Raw genomic sequence first — 24624 nt, forward strand, 5'->3', positions numbered from 1 at the left:
CATGGGACTTCAAACGTACATAACTATGCCATAAAAAACCTTAACAGTATCTTCGGTACACTGTTACAACACCACTTCTAGTCTGAAGCTCATTTGGGCCAGGGCTACAATTCTCCTTCCTGACCAGGCTGTGGTTCAAACTGTTCAGGGTGCACTGCAAAGTCTCTTCCCCTGATCTGAGTTCACACTGTCTGCTAGACTGCCCGACTCTACTTGGTTTCAGACTCAACTGATATCATGTGTGCCGGTTCACAAGTCAGGTATGTAAACAGAGTTCTGAGTAATTCTGCCCTTTTAATCTACATCTGTAATCTAATGTAGCTTGACTCATATCCGCTGCAAAGATTACGCACCGGTTTATGTAACAAGCCGTGATACTGGGTTAGTAATTACAAATTGTTGCTTTTGTAATAATCAAAGATTTTGAAATTAAACGCATAAACATATCTAAGCTGCTTCTATAGCAATCATATATTATTATGTTTTCAAAAATATGGAATAAAATATATAATTTAAATTATGTATTAAAAAAAATATTGTAGAATAAAATGGGGGATGGATTCTCCAGTAATGTGAACATGTTTTTATACCACTAAAAGCAAGCAGTCCAACAAGCCTTGCTGTGATCATAACCCAGGCTTTTACATGGCAAGAAATGCATGTTCCAGCAGAGCTCCGCTGGGCCACCTCAAATGAAAGGCAACATTTTTAACATAGTTCCTATCTCCTGCTGGCACAGAGTCTCTGGTAAACATTACATCAGAGGGGAGCAGCCTTCAGATCTGCAGAGCACCTGGCCTGGGGACAGACAGCCCAGAGAGAAGCAGCAGTGAACAGCCCCTCCACTCCACTGCACTGTTAGAACTGGAAGCCTTCTACTGACTAAGTAAACAGCCTTCCTGCTTGCCTAGGACTGTTCCTGCAAGTTACCCATTGTCAAATACAGCCCTTGGTCTCTTTCTTTTATGCTGTCTAGTACCTCTTCTTAACACAATTCCTTTCTACTTTGCCACGCTTCTCCCTTTCTGTCATGTTTCTATCACAGCTTCAGCACACTTCAGTACCTGGGCTCGATTCGGGTTCTATCACAGCTTCAGCACACACTTCAGTACCCGGGCTCGATTCGGGTTCTATCACAGCTTCAGCACACACTTCAGTACCCGGGCTCAATTTGGGTTCTATCAGAGCTTCAGCACACACTTCAGTACCCGGGCTCGATTCGGGTTCTATCAACAGCTTCAACACAAGCTTCAGTACCCGGGCTCAATTCGGGTTCTATCAGAGCTTCAGCACACACTTCAGTACCCGGGCTCGATTCGGGTTCTATCAACAGCTTCAACACAAGCTTCAGTACCCAGGCTCAGTTTCTCTCCTCGAAGAAGGCTACACTGCTAGATTTTCAACAGCTTTGATGCACAAGAGTCCTACTACAGAGGGGGTGGGACTGATTGATTGATTGATTGATTGCTGTCCCAGGATTAATGAAGGGTTTTAGCTTCATGATCCAGGGCCTCTATTAAAAACCAGATTGCAAAGGTAGCAGGGTTAGAAAGATGCCTCTTGATCAGCAACTTACAGTATTCATTTCACAGCTGTAAAGCTATTATTTTCAAAAACATTGTTTAATTTACCTTTTAGACCTATAAGGTTTGGCTTTAAATCCAGTTCAGGTCACAAATGAAACCAAGTTGAAAAACATTACATTTTATAATGTATCTCATGCAACCAGTGAGTGGCTGGCTAGCTCTGTTGGTAGAGCATGGGACTCTGCTTCCCATATTAGGGGCATGTGTTTTCCTTTCATTTTCAAAGACTTTGACATTTTTGAGTCTAGGTATCACAAAACAGGACAAGGTGTCACACTGGTCTTATTTACAAATAATAATAGAAAGAGGCTGATATAAGATCTTATGCAACGCTAGACTCTCGCATGAAGCCAAGTGGTGCAGTATGATAATTCAGTAAATGCGGCTAGAATCTTTATTTTCAAACAATTGGTTCATTTCCTATATATGCAATGAAAAAGAAAACTCATCAATGGAAGTGAGATGGCACAGTGGGCTCTTTCATTAATATGCTGTTTTGTTCTCCTGGGTGGACTGGGTTCAAATCCAGGTGGTTCCTTTCTTTATTTTCAAAGAATAGGTTCATTTCCTATATATTCCCTACTAGGGAGGAGAGTGGAAGGTGGGGGTGTTGCTGCTTGCCAAAAGAGGAAGGTGACAAAGTGTACTTTTCAATACTTGCAAAAGAGTCTTGTGTGTGCAGAGTAATGTTTCATTCTATTATTGAAGAATCTATGAGAGATTTTTGCATGTACATAGTGAAAAGTACAGTGGTCAAGCAGCAACACCCACACCTTCCACGCTCCTCCTTGGCGGGCATACTGTCAGATCAGATCATTAGAAAGACTGGCCATTACCAAAATGATTAATCACCATGACTCTGGTGCAACCTTTTCATAACCAATGCCATCCCAACAGCTTCATTTAGATCCCCTAACAACTAGAGATGGAACTCCTTGAATTCCTGTGGGTAAAAAGGATTTCAAGTGCATGGATGTCTGCTAAATCCTCACAAGCCCGAATTCACCTGTTTTATGAAATAAGGCACACAGAAGTAGGGCAAGCGGCTGAAACAGATGCCGCTCAAAAGCCTGAAGGCAGAAGTTCAAGGTACTGCAGTCAAACCCCTAGCTGTACCTTTCATATGGACAGAGCATACAGAAAACCACCAAGCCACATTTACAGAAGTGACCTGAGCGATGCATCTCTTCTCCAACTCCTTCTGAAAACAGTCCCAGGGATTTAGTCCTGTGACCCCCGAAAACAATGAATAACTATGAAATAAACTGTCGATTTTCAGCTGCCAGAAGCTCTTTGCAAAGTGTCATTGATTCTTTCTGTTCTGCTTTCAGAGGCAGAGTAATGGGTTTCCCTGCAGGTTCATTCCACGGCAGTGTGTGCTGTAAAGACACGGCACTCAGTAGATAAAAGGCCACTCAAGGGGAAGTACATTTCAGAGCAAGGCTGTCTTTTAGTTCAGACTTTCTTGTCCTGCTTATCTGCCCTGTGGCTGAAAACCAGACTTGTCTGAACTCATTCTGTCCCTGTCTCCCTGGGAACACGCTGCCTCTCAGCACTCTGCCCCTCTTTTCCAATTCATTCTTGGGGCTGATGTATTTCGAAACAGGCGATTTCAAAAATACATGAGAAATGTTACTCCCGGGATTATCATTTTTATGTATTGCTTGTCATACTGTACCAACAGCTTACTGTCTTTTCCCATAACAAACTTATGTTCATTGCCTTTTTTACCCAGTTATTTTTCCACCTACTTTGCAAAGCTATGTTGTGCTTATGGTCTTTAGAGTGAGGGTGTGCTCAATGAAGAAACATGATCGTGTTGTTTAGAAAGATACACATGCCTGCAGTAAAGCTACAGACATGGGACTGGATAATGACACTGAGAAGAATGGATTATTATTTTGAGGCAGGTGGTCGTTGCAGATGGAAACATCTTTCACATTAATATCAGAGATCTAAACGAGCTGTGCTCTTTCAAGTCCAGACTTGCGGCTTTGAGACAGACTTTAAATTGTATTGTTAAGCCTGGACCCCCTGGAAGTCTGTCGAGCAAATTAATTTCAGGCAGATGTATTCCAGTGGTCCCAAAATACCAAAAGACACTGCTTTAGGATTGCATGCTGAAGTTAGTAACCGACTTACTATATGCTAAAGCCTGGCTATCCAGAAGCCTTTCTGGTTGACAACATGACTGTCATCGATAACAGCTTCAAACATGGAAGAATCTGGTTTACATTTCAATATGATCTAACACTGCGAGCCTGCCCTTGTTTGTATGCAGTGTAGCAGCACCAAGCTTTCAGTGCCTTTTCATACAGGTTTGAATTTTCATTACAAAAAGTAGCCAAAAAGTCTGGCCTGTCTGTGGGGTTCTTTAATAGGTTTATTTTTTTTTTTTATTTCATTTCTTACTAACGCAGGGCATCCTCTTGACCTGAAGCATATACAAAAAAAAAACAAAACAAACTGCACCTCATTCTTTATGTGCTTCAATAAAATCAGCAGGGATTGCAACTGCATTAACTCTTACTATAGAACTGTGCTATGCTTTGTTAATAGTTTATAGGATCCATTATTTATGATGACTGTAATTTACAATGTCCTCCCAGGGCTTTCCATTGATTCCATACTCTATAATGGCATCCCGCTCTACAGCAACTACAATGAAATCACGCTCCTCACAACAATACAGTACGAGATCTCAATACTGTAACCCTGGATTGATTTGGAAGCAATAAAACCCCTCATCCACACAGCACTCTGTGGAGGTTCTGGCAAGAGGTGAAGTATCCTCTGCTTGAAATTATAGACACATTGCTACCAGATAAACTCAGTGAAACTTTTACCCCCACACATTACCTTTCTCCTACACTTAGAACAACTATCACAATCCGACAGAAAACTGCACTCACTCTTACATCCCGCTATACAGTTAACCAGTATAGAAATACTAATGCACTCAATACCATTTCCAACTGATTTATAGTACTTATAAATCGATCCCTATTGAAGGTTTTATAGTTATGGATGTCCTGTTACAATAGGATTGGAGGATACTGCATACTGCTTTTCATGGGACATTTCATTTTCTTTCCTTGAGCACAATGGTGGCCTGTCTGACAGGTAAATGCAATTGCTAAGAAGGAACTCAGTAGAAAGCCTTGATCAGCGTCTCCATGCTGTAGTTTGTTTTTAGTATAGTACTTATTTTACTCCTCTTTACTGGTGCTGTTTCAGACAGAGCGTCCATTCGAAACAGCAAAGCTTTCAAGCAGGCTGTAATTAAGGATAACATTTTCTTAAACTGTTCCAACATCATTCCACAATGTTTCCTCCCATCCTCCGATCACTCTACAGGAGTTCTATGGAACTCAATCTCGTCTTGTCTACATACAGGGAATGTATGTAAAAAGGGACAGAGAATATGACAAGTAAACATACCTGCCTCACTGGTGGATGCGTTAGAACTCTCTCAGCTGAATAAAGCAGGACAATGTGATCTCATTGATACAAGGAGTTTGGAAGCACAGGGTCAGGGTTGAAAGAAGCCTAATTACCAAATAAGTGCAGAGTGTGTGCAGACTGCAATTAGTGTTAACATTCAATTAGCCGGTCAGAACGTGAAGTTACATGAGGAAATTGAATTAGGCTCTGGGGAATCCATTTGCACTACATTCAATAAAGTCTCTTTGTTAACGACCCTTTTAAACAGGGGCTCGGCTACCGACACCGTGGCTGTTTAATAATAGAACCACGTCTGCTGTCAGACATTTAATTGAATTGAATGCTGGTAACAGTGAGACTTGTGTTTTGTCTATTCGAGGTACCTCTGGGGGTACAGCAGGAGGATCCACGTGTGCACCCCGATACAGGCTTGCCATGGTCACTAGAAGAGCTCTCTTGAAATGAAAAGCAGCTCGTTCCCCGTTGATGTAATAATTCCAGTATCCTTTCTTTTTTAATAAAGCCCAGGAGCACCTGGCTGTGTTGTGGATGACAGTAGAGACACATTGCATTGCTGCTGTGTCATCTGCAGCTATCTGAAGACTCGGGTTTAACTCTTTGAGGGCCAGATGTTCTGCAGCCCGGGGATTTCGTTATTTATTCAGGACTTACTTGAATTTCAGACTCGGTGTGTTGCTTCCTTTTGTAACAATAAAATCATTCAGTACCTGTGTAATGCTTCGTGGTTCAAATTGAGGATTCCTGGAAAGTATTCAGTCCGGCAGATCTCTCTCCACAACACTAGATCCTGACCCTGAAACGAAGTGCACTGCAGGACTGAGGTTCGTGTTCCCAGCCCACTTTACAATTCTGCCATCGGCCCGTGTTTATTTTATTCTTCATGCACATTTGTAAAGCACTGGGGACTGGAGCCCTCTACTAATCCACTGAGCAAATACTTCACAGGCAATTAGTTCACTAAGAAATATTCAGAAACAGCACTTGAGGTGAAGAACTCACTTGCACGAACATGGCCAAGAGCTCAGTGCGAATCAGAATTCTGCTTAACTTTAAATAAAACAAGAGCCTTGTTTGATTTTGGATGAGAAACAGAGACGGTATTCATTCAACAGTGGGTATTGCTTTGGTAAAATGACTTCATTTTCGGGTTCACAAAGGGTCACATGTGGACCTGTCCTGGTTTTATTTCAGCCTCATTTTACAGCTGAAATAAAGCTGAAGCTTGCTGGAAACTACCGGGTAGTATAGAGGGCATCATAACATGAGTGTGCTATACTGCAATTTCCTAATTTCATGGTGTTAAAATTTGCATTAATACAATCTTATTTGTAGACAGTCTAAAAGGGACCGATTGATAGTATAATTATGTATGTTGTTAAGTCAACCCCACCTGCTGTCTATCTGTCTACCTATTATATTCCTAACAGTCCCACATGCATCCTTCTCGGACCCTCCTGCAAGGAAGTTTCAGCTAGCCTATCATTGTCTGTCTCCCATCTCCCTCCTTTGCTGTTTCTTGGCAGGCTGCCATGGCATACCAGATAAAGGGGGTGGGGGAAAGGAACAACAGAATCACAACTAAAATAATTACAAATTGCATTCGCAAGTGCAAATTACTTGAAGTCCAGTATCGAAAAACATACCTGATGGATGACAGTCGGTGGAGAGCTGCCAGTCAATTCCCTAACATTGTTCCAAGAGTGTTTGTCTTTGACTCTTTTTTTTTTTTTTGGCAAGCTGCCAGTCGGTACAGAATTGGTTGTACGTTTAAGCCCTTTAATTAAAATTCTTCTTGAAGTCGAACAGAGCTGCTAGATTATAATGCTGTGATTCACTGGGAGAGTAACACGATAATGGCTGCTAACGTAACAAAACAAGCGCAACAAAAACCCAACAGTTCCCATATCCCAGCTAAGGTTGAGTAAAAATTCAACAAACACAAGTACGGCTGAACTGTCAACTGACTCATCAGGGTAGACAAAATATTAAACTCGTTATGGCACCAAGCCATTAACTGCATTGCATTGCACTGTAATCACCAACAACAGCTCAGACTCCAGACAAAGGCTTTGGTTCTTAGGTTCATCTTTAACCTAACAGAACACAGAACGTGTTATCTGGCATTTTAAAACTTTCTCATTTTTTAACTATGAAAGGTCTTACGATTAAATAGTTTTATTTTTATGGATGTGCTTTCTATCTTGCATTATGTCATTTTGAAAACAGTAAAATGAATAATCATAATAGAAACAGCTTGCTTCTGTGACAAACAAACTGAATATACTGCTTGTGGCACCCCCTCTCCTGCATGTAGTGTAGTGACAGGAGAATAGACAGAGTCAATAGGGTCAGGGCACCACTCTGCACAACTTTTAAATTGGTCTGGAGGGATGCAACGTGGGAGATGCAGTTCCACATGGTCCAGTACTGCTTTGTTGCGAAGGTACAACACATAGGATGAAAGTACATGGAAAAAAACTGCATCTTTTCTTCCCCATGTTTCCTAATTCTCAATGGCTTGCCTTGTGAGGACACTGACAACTACAACAGACTGCAATGCTGCTCATGCATAGTCTGAGCTCAGGGCTACACTTAGGAGCAATGCTGCTGATGCATAGTCTGAGCTCGGGCCACATTGAGGAGCAATGCTGCTCATGCATAGTCTGAGCTCAGGGCCACACTGAGGAGCAATGCTGCTCATGCATAGTCTGAGCTCAGGGCTACACTGAGGAGCAATGCTGCTCATGCATAGTCTGAGCTCAGGGCCACACTGAGGAGCAATGCTGCTGATGCATAGTCTGAGCTCAGGGCCACACTGAGGAGCAATGCTGCTGATGCATAGTCTGAGCTCGGGCCACACTGAGGAGCAATGCTGCTGATGCATAGTCTGAGCTCAGGGCTACACTGAGGATCAATGCTGCTGATGCATAGTCTGAGCTCGGGCCACACTGAGGAGCAATGCTGCTGATGCATAGTCTGAGCTCAGGGCCACACTGAGGAGCAATGCTGCTCATGCATAGTCTGAGCTCAGGCCTACACTGAGGAGCAATAATTCATGTGTTGTTGGTTTATTTCTTGCTCACCAGAAAAGTGTTTTACTGCATGTTACATTTATCAATTAATCAATCTATTTTATATAGTGCCTGTCATAGTGGACCACAAAGCGCTTAGACTTCTATTATTGGATATCAATATAGAAACCTATCATTTTATGAAATGGATATTACTCTATCACTCCACACACTTGCTTCTGAATGTGAAATAAAAATAGACTGGAAACAAATCTTCAAACGAACAGGCAGTTTTTAATAAAATATCTCAGCCCTTACCACCCCATGTCCCCCCCTCCCCATTGGTTTTTGATAACTAGTGTGCATGTTTTAAAAACTGTAAACAAACAGACTTTCTAGTTTCCACCTCTTAAGTACAGTAGTGTGTCTCCTGGAAAATTAAAATCTAAATTTTACTTAGTACCTCAGTAACCTTTTCTGAAGCCCTGAGACGATTTCCTTGAAACAGAAGAGGCTTCATCCAGTGCAGGTTTTATCAAAGAAACTCGTTCATCGCATCATCTCCTGTACTGAAGTTTCTAAAAACAACGCAATACAATCCAGTTCATTACAGCACGAGAGACGGCTACTCAGAATTTGAGTTCCGAGGAGCCCATGTCTCTACCAGCAAGCGTACTGTACAGGACCGGTTATCACAGGCTAGATAATATTTCTATCCCTCTAACCATAAAAGGAGCCATGTCATGTAGTTAATCCATGCACTTTATGAATCTGGATCAATAATAGGTTTTCACAGCTGTGTTATTTTGAGTTGATCTGGAAGACAGGCAATGAAGTCTTTTGAAAAGGACCAGATTCAGCTGATGCCAATGTGTAGAAGAAACCCGTTGATATAGGTGTTAATAATGCTGCTCGAAACAGTATACAAAGTTGAGTTGAGTCCTGTCGAGCCAGGTCAGTGCTGGCATGAAGCCCTGTCGAGCCGGGTCCGTGCTGGCATGAAGCCCTGTCGAGCCGGGTCCGTGCTGGCATGAAGCCCTGTCGAGCCGCGTCCGTGCTGGCATGAAGCCCTGTCGAGCCGCGTCCGTGCTGGCATGAAGCCCTGTCAGAACACCAGCTGTGGTATTAGGCCTAATGATTTCTTTAAGGGAACAATCATTCATCATTAGGCCTTAACTTGTACTGAATGAATTTACAAATAAATATCGTTTGTGCAAACCGACTCATTTGCATGAAGGCAAATGCTGTTTGGTCTTGTGGTTGCAGCAATACCAATCAGAGCCATTGGGTCTTGGGCACTGACCTTGGTAAAATCACACGACCTTCTGGAAGTGAAAGGTGAATGTATTAACCAACATTTTTAAATAATTCTAAGCCCTGACAGAATCTGTGAAGAAAGAAGGACGAAGATGTCAATTCAATGTGTTCCAGGTTTGGGTTGTGGCGTTTGTTTATGTTAATCTAGTCTAGTCTGTAAAAAACAGAACGAGTTAAAAGTTTGAGAAAAAAATGCATCTCGGTTAGTATACCAGCTCATCAGCAATGTGGCTAAAGAGACTCCACAGAAATCAGGGGACGGAGACAATCCCAGGAGCCCCTTCCATTGTTGCTATGGAAACCAGACTTCCTCCAGTTCTGCTCCACTCCTGTCAGGTAATCAGAAGGCTGTTTAAAAAAAAAAAAAAAAAAAAACAGACTGTCCAGCCACTGCCCTGTCGCCCAATCAGGAGTTCCTATTCCAGCCCTGGGGTTGGAAGGATGCTGTGAGCAAAACCATGGCACCTGCGAATGGAACAGAACAACATCTCAATGCACTGTCAAGAACTGGCGTCTCGCTATTTCCATCAGGCTTCTCTCTGCCATTTCTCATCGAATAACCCCCCAGCAAATTGGACAATTAGAAGCACCAGGCAGTAAACATGTAACCCAAAAACTTCAAGGTACAGTATGAGAGAGCTGATCCAAGCCAGCAAATGGAATTACTGCAGACACCTTCTTATTACTTAATAAATAAGACCCAACACAGGGGTAATTACCAAGGATTATACAATAGCTATAAAACAAATTACAGGCTTACTGGCAAGCTGGCACCAAGTACAAACCCTGTGCAGCGGACAGCTGGTTACTGTGATCAAGACTTTATAGATTAGGGCTGATTACTGTGATCAAGGCTTTATGGATCAGCACCAGCATGCCTTTTACTCTCTTCTTTGTCTGAACTCCACATGTTTTTCAAAAGCTCAGGAATTCCTTGCACTGTATTATTTGTCACTGTATTAAAAGCTCAGGCATGCCATGCACTGTATTATGTCACTGTATTAAAAGCTCAGGCATGCACATTTGGCACTGTATTAAAAGCTCAGGCATGCCATGCACTGTATTATTTGTCACTGTATTAAAAGCTCAGGTATTCCTTGACTGTATTATTTGTCACTGTATTAAAAGCTCAGGTATTCCTTGACTGTATTATTTGTCACTGTATTAAAAGCTCAGGTATTCCTTGCACTGTATTATTTGTCACTGTATTAAAAGCTCAGGCATGCCATGCACTGTATTATTTGTCACTGTATTAAAAGCTCAGGTATTCCTTGACTGTATTATTTGTCACTGTATTAAAAGCTCAGGTATTCCATGCACTGTATTATTTGTCACTGTATTAAAAGCTCAGGTATTCCATGCACTGTATTATTTGTCACTGTATTAAAAGCTCAGGTATTCCTTGCACTGTATTATTTGTCACTGTATTAAAAGCTCAGGTATTCCATGCACTGTATTATTTGTCACTGTATTAAAAGCTCAGGCATGCCATGCACTGTATTATTTGTCACTGTATTAAAAGCTCAGGCATGCCATGCACTGTATTATTTGTCACTGTATTAAAAGCTCAGGTATTCCTTGCACTGTATTATTTGTCACTGTATTAAAAGCTCAGGTATTCCTTGCACTGTATTATTTGTCACTGTATTAAAAGCTCAGGCATGCCATGCACTGTATTTGTCACTGTATTAAAAGCTCAGGTATTCCATGCACTGTATTATTTGTCACTGTATTAAAAGCTCAGGTATTCCTTGACTGTATTATTTGTCACTGTATTAAAAGCTCAGGTATTCCATGCACTGTATTATTTGTCACTGTATTAAAAGCTCAGGTATTCCATGCACTGTATTATTTGTCACTGTATTAAAAGCTCAGGTATTCCATGCACTGTATTATTTGTCACTGTATTAAAAGCTCAGGTATTCCATGCACTGTATTATTTGTCACTGTATTAAAAGCTCAGGTATTCCTTGACTGTATTATTTGTCACTGTATTAAAAGCTCAGGTATTCCATGCACTGTATTATTTGTCACTGTATTAAAAGCTCAGGTATTCCTTGACTGTATTATTTGTCACTGTATTAAAAGCTCAGGTATTCCATGCACTGTATTATTTGTCACTGTATTAAAAGCTCAGGTATTCCATGCACTGTATTATTTGTCACTGTATTAAAAGCTCAGGTATTCCATGCACTGTATTATTTGTCACTGTATTAAAAGCTCAGGTATTCCTTGACTGTATTATTTGTCACTGTATTAAAAGCTCAGGTATTCCTTGACTGTATTATTTGTCACTGTATTAAAAGCTCAGGTATTCCATGCACTGTATTATTTGTCACTGTATTAAAAGCTCAGGTATTCCATGCACAATGGCTCTTGTGTGCTAGAGCAGTAATGACAGTTTCAGGTGACTAGGTGGGGGAGCAGTTTTTTCAGGGAAGACGATGAGAAAGTGGTCAGACTGCTTTCTGAACAATGGGACACAGGCGTGTGTGTGTGTGTGTGTGTGTGTGTGTGTGTGTGTGTGTGTGTGTGTGTCCTGAGCTGTGGCAATCTGTGCATTCACGACCAGAAGAGAGCAGAGGTGCTCTAGGGTTTCTTATGTACTGATACAGCTCAAATGTATACATTCATTGAAATATATAATGGATGAGTCTTCCGAGGTGAGGAGTCTATGCTAATGCACATAAGTTTCATAATAAAAAGCCAGTAAGTCTTGGTATTGCCAGCAGGTAGACTGATATTGATGTGCTTACAGATTTTCATGGAATGGCGCCCATATGACAAACTGATCTGAAAGTGCAGTACATTTGTACCAGCAGTCATTTAGATGACAGTTTACTACACTAGAAATAGTGTGCAGAACTGAGTGGAGCACATAGCCAAATATTACTAAGAGCACAGCATTGCAAGCTATTTACAAATATCACTGTAAGAGCACAGCATTGCAAGCTATTTACAAATATCACTGTAAGAGCACAGCATTGCAAGCTATTTACAGTTCATTCTGGGGCCAAATTGTCTGGCCCAATTGCGCACAATGCCAGGCCACTTTGTATCATTTCTGGAAATGGGTGGCTGGAATTAGAAGCCCAAATCGCAGGTAGATGATTAGCGGGATTAGTGCAACGGAACTGCCCAATTCATGGCTGTGCAAGAAGAGAATTAACCCCTGAACAGTATGCGGAAAAGTCTACAGGAGTCTACATCACTGCTCAGAAGCAGCCTGCGAGACAGTCGTAATGCTGCTAATGCAAGTGGATTTTAAAACTTTGGTTAACACTCCTTTAATGCAATCGCCTTGCACCTCTGGAGGCAGTATCTGCATTTTAATTCTAACTTGGCTCACCACTGAAATGGCAAGTCCAATTATCACAAAATAATTTGCGATGATAGCTGCAGAGATCCAGGACTGGATACACTGCTACTGTACCTTTGCCCTCATAAATGTGATCCCTCCAGGGCAAGGTGTCTTTCACTGTGTCCCTATACCAGGGTGAACTCAGAGAGGACTCTGGTCTCCACTACTGCCAAGTCTGCGCAAACAGCAGGACCAAGCCAATGACTCCTGTGTCTAGACATCAGCAGAGCTACAGCAGCGTCTCTGAGTAATGCAATGACACGAGCTGAAATGACATGATCATGAAGTGAGAGAGCGCATGCAGCAAACAGAGAGTTGGGACAAGTTACTGTGTCTGTCAGTCTTCCAACTGCACAGCTTTACTGCTGAGGCAACAGCACTTCATGCCAGCAGAATCGTTCCACCAGAACCTGGACTCAGCAATGGTGTTTTCAACAAACAGTGAAACACAGGAGTCAGCTGGGGACAAAACCCTGTGTTTGATTGCTTTGAGAAAGTGCACAAGTACAGCTGCGGGGCTGGCAGGCAGGGTACCATATAAACAAAGTGTCCGAATTGGAAATTTTATAATTATATATATATATATATATATATATATATATATATATATATATATATATATATATATATATATATAAAATAAGGTTTATTGTTAATATTATAAAACTAGACAAAGGTTCAGGGTTCATTAAAGCCTCTGTGCTTTTTGTTAAAGCCTCTCTCTCCCGTTCTCTGCTAAGCTTTAAAACAAACATGCACTTTTTTGTTTTGTTTGTTTGTTTGTTTCCTTTTCTGTAGCTTGCACCTGTGTGTGGGATTTAGAGTGTGTGTGTGTGTGTGTAACCCTGTATCACCCAGGCTATGGAAATACTGCAGCAGATTCTCCTAATGCACTGTTTCAAGACTAGACAGATTAAAGCAGCACTCTGTCCTCAGCTGCAGCTTCTGGATCTGGTTTCTCCAAGGGCAGCTAAGCTGTTCTCAATTGTAATAACTGATGCCAGTCTACACCAAGCAGCCCTAATCAACTCTGAGACTGTACCTGTCCTGGGGGGGTTCATTATAACCCAGAGACTGGCTCAGCCACCTGCTGCACTGCGAAACTGATAGTCTTAATTGGAACCATGAGATGGTATCAGTTTCTTCAAGGAGTCTGATCCTCACCAGGATTTCCTGATGTTAACAACATGCCTCTGCTGACTGACTGTCTTCATGAGAACATATAATCAGTATGAAATACAAGAACTTTGTGGGCGGATCTCTAGGGAGTAATTGAGAAACAGAGCAGAATACCTTCTCGACAGTCAAACACAAGCAAGGCTTCTTAAAGCTCTGTATATTCTTATCTACAGTAGCCGAGAGCAGGACAGAAGCCAGCAGTATGTTCACATCACACCCCCTGTGTAACAAACAGGGTTGGCATGAAACATGACTGCCCAGTGCTACTCAGCTTGCCAGCTAATAGCTAAATCAGTTGAAAACCCCTGTAACGCAGATTGCTAATCAATGTCTAGCCCTGTCAATAATGATTCCTGGCTGAGGGTACTGCGAAGCATCAGGTCTGGCACAGTTCTAATGACCACACAACAATCCCTCAACATGTCATCCTGTCTGGATCCACAGTGCCTAACAAGCAGCGTGTCTGTGGTTGCTGGGGGGTGAAACCGAGCACCACAGCTATATCCCAAAAGACAAAAACAATGGTGTCATCCTGTAGCAGCCATTAACCTAAAATGGACCATGTTTTTATAACCACTCAGGGATCTCCTGATAATCGTATGCAAACATTACAGCATTGCATTATTAATGAAGCATGGAGCATTACAAGCTTCAGCTTCAAAGGGGATGCACAGACAGGAAATTCAGTGGACTTGCACGCACTCAGTGAAAATCAATGTTATTATAGAATTAAAATAGTGGAAAGTGTAGATAATAGAATATACTGTATTGAATAAAATATAAATGATATTAAGTTAGTACGTTTATATAAATGCATGATATACTTTTTGAAATAAAATCAATAAATAAATAACAGTCACTGACGTAAGACAAACTGAATTTACCTTAATTTGGTTGAATGTTGAACTCCTTGGTGAAGCTCCCGTCTCAGGCAGGCAGGTGTTTCCAGGTGCTGACAAACGCAGTAGGAATGAGGGAGTAAGGCACAGTGGTTATAGTATTCCAGCTGTCAGAGGTAGGGTCGTAGCAGTCTAACGTCTTACAGCGCTGGGTGCCAAAGTAGCCCCCCACCACGTAGAGCTTGTTGCCGGAAGCCACGGCTTGGCAGCTCATGCGTTTGGAGGTCATGTCCCCGACTCGCGTCCACTGATTGGTCTCACAGTCGAAGCGGTAGGCAGAGACGGCAGTGAATTCGGTGTCGCCGCCCATGATGAAGATCTGGCTGCCTAAGACCGCTGCGGCTGTGTATCGCCAGGGCTGGGGGCACTCGGCTGCGATGGCCCAGCGGTTTTCCACAGGGTCGTAGCACTGGACCTTGGAGGCTTTGTCCCGGTGGATGGTGGTGCCGCCGAAGACAAACAGTTTCAGTTTAGCGCTGACCACGGCCGCGTTGCTTACTCCGTCCCTCAGGGGCGCCATCATTATCCATTTATTGGTGAGGGGGTCGTACCTCTCCACCTGCTTTAGAGAGACAGAAGGGGAGGCAGGGAATACGCCCACTATGGCTGTGTGTCCACCAACGACATACAAGCAGTTCTCCAGTTCAGCAGAGCCATGGCCAAAGCGAGCGATCAACATAGGGGCGCCTTTAGACCACTCTTCGTGAACCGTGTCATAAACCCAAACATCCTTGGAGACACCATTCTCAGACCCCCGCCCCCCTGTTACGTACACTTTGCACCCAATGGCACAGGCACTGAACTCCTTCCTGGGGCTGGGCAGGTCTGACTTGGGGATGATCTCCTTGGCCTTGTGGTCCACCTGGTAGATCTTGTCGCACATGAAGGTCTGGCCCCCCAGGATGAGCAGGGTGTGTCCAGCCATGCGGGGGCGGGCGCAGGTGCTGGTGACCACTCCATCATTCTGAAGGATCTTCTTCTTGCACTGGACAGCCTCTTCCACAATCTGCCGACTCCTCTTGTCTGAGAGCACCAGCTCCTCGCAGGCCACCGTCTCGATCAGGTACTCAGAAGGCAGCAGGGCCAGGCGGATCACACTAAGGAGTTCTGGGAGGTGGTCTTTCCTGCTGTCCAGGTCACAGCGGACCCAGCGGATGACGGCATGGTAGACTATTTGCTCATCCTCGATCGCCAGCTCGTCACTGAGGATGAGATCCAAGAGCTTGTCCTTGGAGAGTCCATAGAAGTCCTCTGTGTCCTTCACAGCCTCAAAGTTTACCAGGCACATCCTCCAGGAGAGCTCGTAGAGGCGCTTGCACTGGTGGGCGTCCGACAGCAGCATCATGCCGAGGCAGTTGGAGGAGTGCAGGTTCTTCTCCAAGAACTCAGCCGCTGCATCCCGGATGTCGTGGAACTGGAGCATGTCACCGGCCTCCAGTAGGGACTCCGCATTCTCCTCGTTGATGACGACCCGCGAGGAGTAGGCAAAGTCCAGCAGCAGCTCCAGCACCTCGGGGTGCACGCTGTCGTGGAAGTTCACCTCGCTGTCCAGGCTCTCGCGCAGACCCCCGCTGAACATGGCCTCGAAGTAGTGGCTGCAGGCAGCCAGCACAGCGCGGTGGCAGGAGAAGGAGCGCTCGCCCGCCCACAGGGTGACGTCAGTGAACATGCACTGCTTGCGCAGGGTGTTGAGGTGGGTGAGCACGCTGTCCGGGTGCGAGGGCTTGTGGAACAAGGAGATGTTCATAGAGCCTGTGCTGGAGCGGGACTTGCGGTTCTCGTGCATGCTGACAGACATGGTTCCAGTCCCTCCGTGGATTGCCTATTCCCTATTTCACTAACTAAAAAAAAAAGAAGAATTAAAATATATTTTAGTTTCTTTGAACCCAATATTTTCCAATCCAAGGATTTTTATTACACTGGGATTTTGTAGATATAGATCTGCTTAAGCCTCAAAGTTGAGGGGAAAAAAAATAACACTGTTGAAATATGTCAAACAAAGATATAAACTGATTCCACTCTCTTTTCCATTAACGACTTGTGCTGAGACACATGCAGCTTTTTTTCTCATTAATTTAAGAGCAGTTGGTGTCTCTCTGCCCCACATTTACTGTTCAAATGCATTTTGGCAGATCTATACATAAACCCAGGAGAACACAGGTGAAGGCAATTACTTCAGTTCAATCAAATAATGAGACAGCAGAGTACTGCCCAGTGCAGCTTGATAGCAGGCCTGATATCACACTGCAGAACAAAGACCTTTAAATGGAAACAAGTAATCCCAGGTTGAACAGCCGCTTGCTGCACAAGAGAAAGAGTGTCTCAAAAAGAAGCACACCATTGCTTATACAGTCCAATCCACTGTGGGGCTGAACCGTGACTCTCAAACATCATTCACGGTGCTCCAACTGGGGGACCGGGTTAAAACAGCAATGATCAAAGCCAATCAGATCTCTCTCATAGACGATTACTGCTAAGCTTACAAATGTTGTAACACTCACTTTAAAAGTTCAAATGTAATATTGCTTATGCTGAGAAACACATTAGGAAATGCAAAATGCTTAAGCGTTGCCATGCACTCTAGCCCTGGTTAATACTATGTAAAGCAGTTTGCACGGGTAGTGTTGTCATGCACTCTAGCCCTGGTTAATACTATGTAAAGCAGTTTGCACGGGTAGTGTTGTCATGCACTCCAGCCCTGGTTAATACTATGTAAAGCAGTTTGCACGGGTAGTGTTGTCATGCACTCTAGCCCTGGTTAATACTATGTAAAGCAGTTTGCACGGGTAGTGTTGTCATGCACTCTAGCCCTGGTTAATACTATGTAAAGCAGTTTGCACGGGTAGTGTTGTCATGCACTCTAGCCCTGGTTAATACTATGTAAAGCAGTTTGCACGGGTAGTGTTGTCATGCACTCCAGCCCTGGCTGATGCTTCGTAAAGGGAGCTCTTCTTTCGCAACACAATACGCCATCCTCTTCCTGTGCTTTCACAAACACACGGAGATTCTCCGCTCTATAGGCTGTGTTTGCTTTCCTACAGAGCCTCTGCATGCCTTGCACTACTGAAATGTTTCATTAGTGATTCTTTCTTAGAAGAGGAACAGCCCGCTATAAAAATCAGTATTCCTGGCAATTTGTGGCCCTGCTTGCCTATAATAACCGCAGCGCATTAGCCTTGTTGGCACATTGCTGGCTGTTAAAAATACAGACGGTTTGCAACAAAGCAGCACACCATAAACTGAACTGCACTGAATCATGCCAAACACAGAAAAAGACATTTGGTGATGCATGCAGGGTGTGGGAATCGAGCTAGGGGAACTGAACTGAAGGGGACTGGGTGAGGTGCAAGTACTTATGTGTACAAGGAGAACAACACAGAATGCTAGATTTGAATATGAATGGTCTATGGTTTTGAGTAAAGCCTTTAACAGCAAGACAGCAGACAAGACTTAACTTTGCACAAGCCACTGGATTTGTGCTGAACTTCATGGGCCCTTCAGTTGGAGTAGCTCAGTGCATTTTAGTTTGGGATTTCAATGTGGGAGGGTGGCGTGCACACCGTCAGCAGGAAGAATGACAAAGGGCAAACATTGCTCAGGGGTTACAATGCAGGGATCCAGCACAAAAGGTATATTGTGATGGTAAAGGCAGGTTGGGATTGGGATGTGAATATCCTGCACCACTTACGCCGGCAGAAACTGCTGACCCAGGGGCAGGCATTGACAGTGAAGAGATGTGGGGGAGCCTGCATCTGCTCCCGTCCCGCCTCTTCAGGAGAGGTCCTTCTACAGTATAGGCTGTGCTGTTTGAGGAGTCCTACGATGCAAAATGGGAAAACTGGCCGTGGTTACTGGGATAAAGTGAAAATATCTGAATAGATTGCATCGTTCTTTCATTGACTCAATCTATACACTACCTTGTGTACCTTTCTTTTGCTGCTTGCTGTACAGCTGACTAGCAGCAATTTGACACATGCTTCTCAAAACAAAATATACTGACAAAAAATGTGCACAGCTTGTTTCTGTATAGAACCAGACAACTGTTTGCTTGCCAGCAGTGCACAAACGGTCATGCATGCACACAGCATACCAAAATCTTCCTTCTTTTATGTGCACTCTGATGACACCTATTTATTAATTGCAGTTTCTCAGTAACACTGAGGCAATAGTCGTTTAAGTTACTTCAGCTCTCTGTCTGTTATTTTGAGTAAACACCTTGTCTCGCCTTTCCAGAGCAGCTGAGAAACCTCCTTTCATGAGAGGTATTGGTATTCTTGTGAGTCCTTCCTCCAGAGTTCAGCTTTCCATCCCTTCTCCAGGACTGACAAAGAACAATGGCCACTTTCTACCAGTTTGTGGTGCTGAATGAATCACCAGCTGGCTGAATAAATAAGTGCTTCCCTCAATCTCCTGGAAGCAGGGGACCGGCAAGTGGGTCTCACAGATCATCTTGCAAAGGGGTGGGTGCCACAGACAAGAACCTGCTTCTAATCCTAAAGGTTATGCCTGGCTTTGAACTTAACCACGTTACCACCTGGCACGCTAGTCACTCTAGATCCAAGCAAACCTCAAGCATATAGAAATAAAGCAGAAAAGTAAAGCAATGTTATCAAAACACACAACAGTGAGCTATTGGGTACTGGATAACATCACCAAAAGCAAAAGACTAAACTCACAATAAAAGGTACACACCTGCACCACAGGAATGCCCTGCTGCACCCACAATAACACATTGTTTTCTACAATGAGACCACGTCATTGTGGCTCAGTTTCTAGATCATAAAGCCTCTTGACGGTACTCACTACAACTGTCCCCAATTCTCATTACAGTATGTTTTTAAGTACAGAAGCGTGAAATACAATGCTGAACACAAACAGCTGGAGCAGTTAATGGACCCACTGCATTAGACTAATCTCCAAGAGCTAGCCTAGGCTTTGGGAAATTAATAATCTTTGAAATTACTTTGAAAATCAATGTTTTAAAAGTCACTTGCTATTAGAACCCCTTTCCCTTCCCCTAAAACGAAGGTAATCAAGTAAGGATATGTTGCTGACCTGAAGAACATGAACTGCTGACTCGAATACGATTTACAGGCGTGTTTTCTTGTCTAAACCCCCACAGGAGACCGGTATCAAAGGCTCTTGAAATGCTCCCGTTTGCTAGCTGTACTCACGGCACCCTGTACTGCATCTGAGAGTGTGTAAGGCGGGCAACATTGAGATATACGAGGCACGGTTCACTGAGTGCTACACTGTCAATATAATACTGGAATACTTCAAAATATTATTGTAGCTACTGTGCCAAAAGAAGTCAGTGTACGAAAGAAAAACAAAAAAGTGCAAATTAAAATACAATACACGAGTCCACTGGTTCGACAGAACCTCCTCTTTCATCTGTACGTTAGAACTCCCGTCCCAGTCTGTGATGTACTACAGTTCACACAAATCCTTAAAAATCAAAACAAAAACAAACTAGAAGAACAAACACACAAATAACTTCATATGTTGTAAGTTTTTCATGCTTCTAAACTACATCTTAACGCGGCATAACTCTTGCAACTACTTTCTCAATTAAAACCGAAATAGCTACACTAAACTCATGAAGTAAACACGCTGCAAGACTACGTTCAGCATACTTACAGAGCAAAGCCGGCGCTACACACACAGCGCAGTCGATAACAGCCCCTGGACCGCAGGGCGCTTCATCGCTTACTTTTATACTTTCTGTGCTTGTCGCTTTACTTTCTCTCTCAACTCAATTGAGTTGCGCGTCATCTGCCACACAGCGAAACTGCAGCACTGCCAGACCCGGGGCGGGGCTAGGGTTGTGTCTCTGTCGTGCGTGAACCAACCGAAACACACCTTTTCGTGTTACGTTTAAATATGACCAATGGAAATCGAGTTTCCTGACACAAGGCCGAAAGTTTGTTTGAAACGAGCAGACCAATCAGAGCGTGAGATGGTGATTGTAGTGGGTTTTTTTTTATTTTTATGAATGATGAAAACCAAACAAACGCTTAGATTTGCCTGGAGAGTTAAACATATGAAAGTACGGTACGATGTAACAAGAAATGTCACATATCCGGGTTCTGCCTTTAAAACAATGTGAGATCATTACCTTGGCAACTGAATCTTGCTTTCATAAAGCTGTGTCAATAAAAAGTGTTTTATACAGCAAATATACGCTTTTTGCATTGCAGTGTGCAAGTAGTTTAACATTAACTTTATAAGTGTTTGCTGTCCCGTAGTGGTTAGAAAATGATTTACAGGTATGCTTGCGTTTTCGGTTTTATTTTTGATCACATGACGCCCCTTTAATCCGATTTTGTTTCCTAATTGAACCCAGAAGTGTAAAAATACCCAGTACTAAGTGTAAACTGATTGCAAGTCCATCATTTAAAATCTCCTAGCAAAGAAAAAATAATCATAAACATGTTGCGCAACTTTAGGGTTCTTTTAAAGTTTTAAAATTATGATTGAATTAAAAAAAAAAAAAACGTTTTAAAAAGAGTACTGGATCTACTGTAGGCTATACTGTGATAGTACGGTTATCAATTTATTTTACACCGGGAGCCGGGGCCCATACCCAGTCCGGTATGACAATGCTGCACTGCCACCACAAACACAGCAGTTCGGTGCACAGTACTGGAGTTTGAAGTGCCTGCTGTAACAGCTTGAGCGTGCTGTGTCTAATGCAGTAGCATGGCTTTTAATATGTCATATGAGTGCTGTGTCTAATACAGTAGCATGGCTTTTAAAATGTATTATACAGGGAGGATCTCCAGCAAGCACAGCATAATAGACTGTATGCCATAGCCTACAGACCCTGCTATTCCTATTTGTTGCCACCAGGCTGTACTGTATGTTCACAATGGATCCACATAGTACAGAAGAGAATCAGGAATCAGTAGTGGACAGGTACCTTCATATATGAATCTTTCCATATACTGATGCTCTCAATAACTATGCTGAAGAATGTCTGAAGCAAGTTCTATAATAACTTGGATACATGGTTCCCTTGATGTGTGACAGACCTGCTGGGGAGAGATTCTCCAGACCAGCTGAATATTCCTTAGTGATCCACTAGAGGGCAGAGTAGGGTTATCTTGCCATGCTTCTCTGTTGCTGCATGTTTTCCAGTAAAGAAATCAGTGAAGGTTTGTAACGCATGGTAATCACTGGCAGCAGCAGCAGCCTTTTGAAAAGTGTGAGTGTTGTTTGGGCAGCTAGCTGTAAATGCATAAAGCAGTTGGCCTTTAATAAGTGACTCGGCTGAAATCACTTCTACTTAAGGTAGGTCTAGCTATTGAAATAGTTCCATAAACTGTAAGTATCCCTATGTGGACTCAAATTGACACTTTTGAATGAAGCACATGTTTATTTACTTAAAAAAAATGATTGGGTACCATAGTGCTTCCAGATGTTCACCCCAGCAATGCCTTCTGATTGCAAAGCATGTGAGAGGAAGCAGATGATTGGCTAATTACAGGAAATAAAAGGTTCTGAGGCGTATTGAGGGGTTTCTTTCCAGATGACAGGACCTAGGCAGTGCAATGATATTAGATTTCATGAGTAAGGTATGCTTTCGTTCATGTATAATGGTACCAGAGCTCATATCACCCACATACTAACTTTGATCCCAAGTCAAAGCCACCCACTCCCTGCCTGGGCTCAAACCCCAGTGTGGGTCACATTTGACCCAGACGAGTATCTCTTACACATTTCCCTGAGGAGGGATTGGGTTGTCTCAGAGATGCTGACTAAGAACACTTCACAGCGAAGATAAAAGATAAATAGTGTAAATGCACGGCTGGCCGTCACAAACTGTGCTTTTCCATCCTGGATTTAGAAACGTTGATCCCAAGCAATGAAATGAAAAAATGTGTTGAGGGCAGACAGTGATTCAAGCCTGCTTGGCACCATTCTGAGAGCCTCTCATATGAAAGAGGGGCTTTAAATACACATGGAGACTCGCAGACAGCTGGCAGCTTCATTGATTGGGTGCTCCCCCTATTGAACATATGGTAGCCCCTTTGATACCATAAATATCCTAAGTGTTCTAAAGTTTTTTTAGCTGCAGCAATTGTATGGGCTTCCTCCGAATAATAATAATAATAATAATTATAATAATTATAATAATAATAATAATTATTATTATTAGTAGTAGTATTATTAGTATTAGTATTATTGTTATTATTCACAATAAAAATAAACAACTCTTTTCAGTCAGGCTTGAACAGAATGATCTCCTCTATACTGGGGGATCTCGTGACACTTCAAACTTTGTTGTATAAAAATAAGAGTTTGGTATTTTCAATAGTGGGGCAGCTACCAGCTCTATACATCTGCACTTTCCACAGAAAAAAATAATAAGGCTAACCATGGGTTTGAATTAACACTGGCTCTTAACACATTGGTGCACAAATCATTTTTTGGTAACACTGGCTTTGCAGTGTATCGTTGAATTTGAATGAAACCCAACCCCAGTGCGGTCTGCTTGGACAATAGCAAATGCTCACTTATAATTTGTGTGCTGGTTGGGATTAAAGAGCAGTTTAAAAGTAGAACCCAATAATAAAACAAACACAAATTCTGACCAAGATCCTTTTTATGATATGTCAATGGCTGGAGCACTTGTAAGCTGCTGGCTGAATAAACTGTTGCAACTCCCTGACAACCTGCCTCAGACCTCATCAACAGAGGACAGTCCATTTCTAAATAAAGTGTTCCCACTCCCTGACAGCCTGCCTCAGACCTCATCAACAGAGGACAGTCCATTTCTAAATAAAGTGTTCCCACTCCCTGATAGCCTGGCTCAGACCTCATCAACAGAGGACAGTCCATTTCTAAATAAAGTGTTCCCACTCCCTGATAGCCTGGCTCAGACCTCATCAACAGAGGACAGTCCATTTCTAAATAAAGTGTTCCCACTCCCTGACAACCTGCCTCAGACCTCATCAACAGAGGACAGTCCATTTCTAAATAAAGTGTTCCCACTCCCTGATAGCCTGGCTCAGACCTCATCAACAGAGGACAGTCCATTTCTAAATAAAGTGTTCCCACTCCCTGATAGCCTGCCTCAGACCTCATCAACAGAGGACAGTCCATTTCTAAATAAAGTGTTCCCACTCCCTGATAGCCTGCCTCAGACCTCATCAACAGAGGACAGTCCATTTCTAAATAAAGTGTTCCCACTCCCTGACAGCCTGCCTCAGACCTCATCAACAGAGGACAGTCCATTTCTAAATAAAGTGTTCCCACTCCCTGACAGCCTGCCTCAGACCTCATCAACAGAGGACAGTCCATTTCTAAATACAGTGTTCCCACTCCCTGATAGCCTGGCTCAGACCTCATAAACAGAGGAAAGTCCATTTCTAAATAAACTGTTCCCACTCCCTGACAGCCTGCCTCAGACCTCATCAACAAAGGACATTCCATTTCTAAATAAACTGTTCCCACTCCCTGTCAGCCTGCCTCAGACCTCATCAACAGAGCACAGTCCGTTTCCATGATGAACACTTTGTATACAATCCCAGGATAATGACTCTGCACTGCTTTGTGCAGATATAGTGCACTTCTGCTTCATCACAATGTAATGAGCTGGCATCTCAGCCCATTCAACTGACTCGAGAGGAAAGGGCTGAATGGCAATCGCAAACCATATGCTTCAAAAAACAGCTTCTTACCATTCAACTGGACAGCCAGCTCTGTAGTGGAGAAGAACGCACTGTTAATGTTTTACACTGATGTCACTGTTATTCACTCATCAGCCTTTAGGGGGAGATTCATCACTGCATTGGAAGATG

General features: G+C 43.0%; 1 protein-coding gene across 1 annotated transcript; it reads right to left on the reverse strand.

Annotated features, from left to right (window-relative positions):
* Positions 1 to 9542: 9542 nt before the first annotated feature.
* On the reverse strand, positions 9543 to 20590 carry LOC121294949 (kelch-like protein 25). Its single transcript, XM_041219193.1, is given in 5 exon segments — positions 9543 to 9844; positions 14804 to 16627; positions 16630 to 16659; positions 18507 to 18635; positions 20459 to 20590. Coding segments are annotated over 3 exon segments (1875 nt in total). The 5' UTR covers positions 18571 to 18635; positions 20459 to 20590; the 3' UTR covers positions 9543 to 9844; positions 14804 to 14846.
* Between the last annotated feature and the right edge of the window lie 4034 nt (positions 20591 to 24624).

Source organism: Polyodon spathula, chromosome 19 (assembly GCF_017654505.1).
Source record: "Polyodon spathula isolate WHYD16114869_AA chromosome 19, ASM1765450v1, whole genome shotgun sequence".
In the NCBI taxonomy this organism is placed as follows: Eukaryota; Metazoa; Chordata; class Actinopteri; order Acipenseriformes; family Polyodontidae; genus Polyodon; species Polyodon spathula.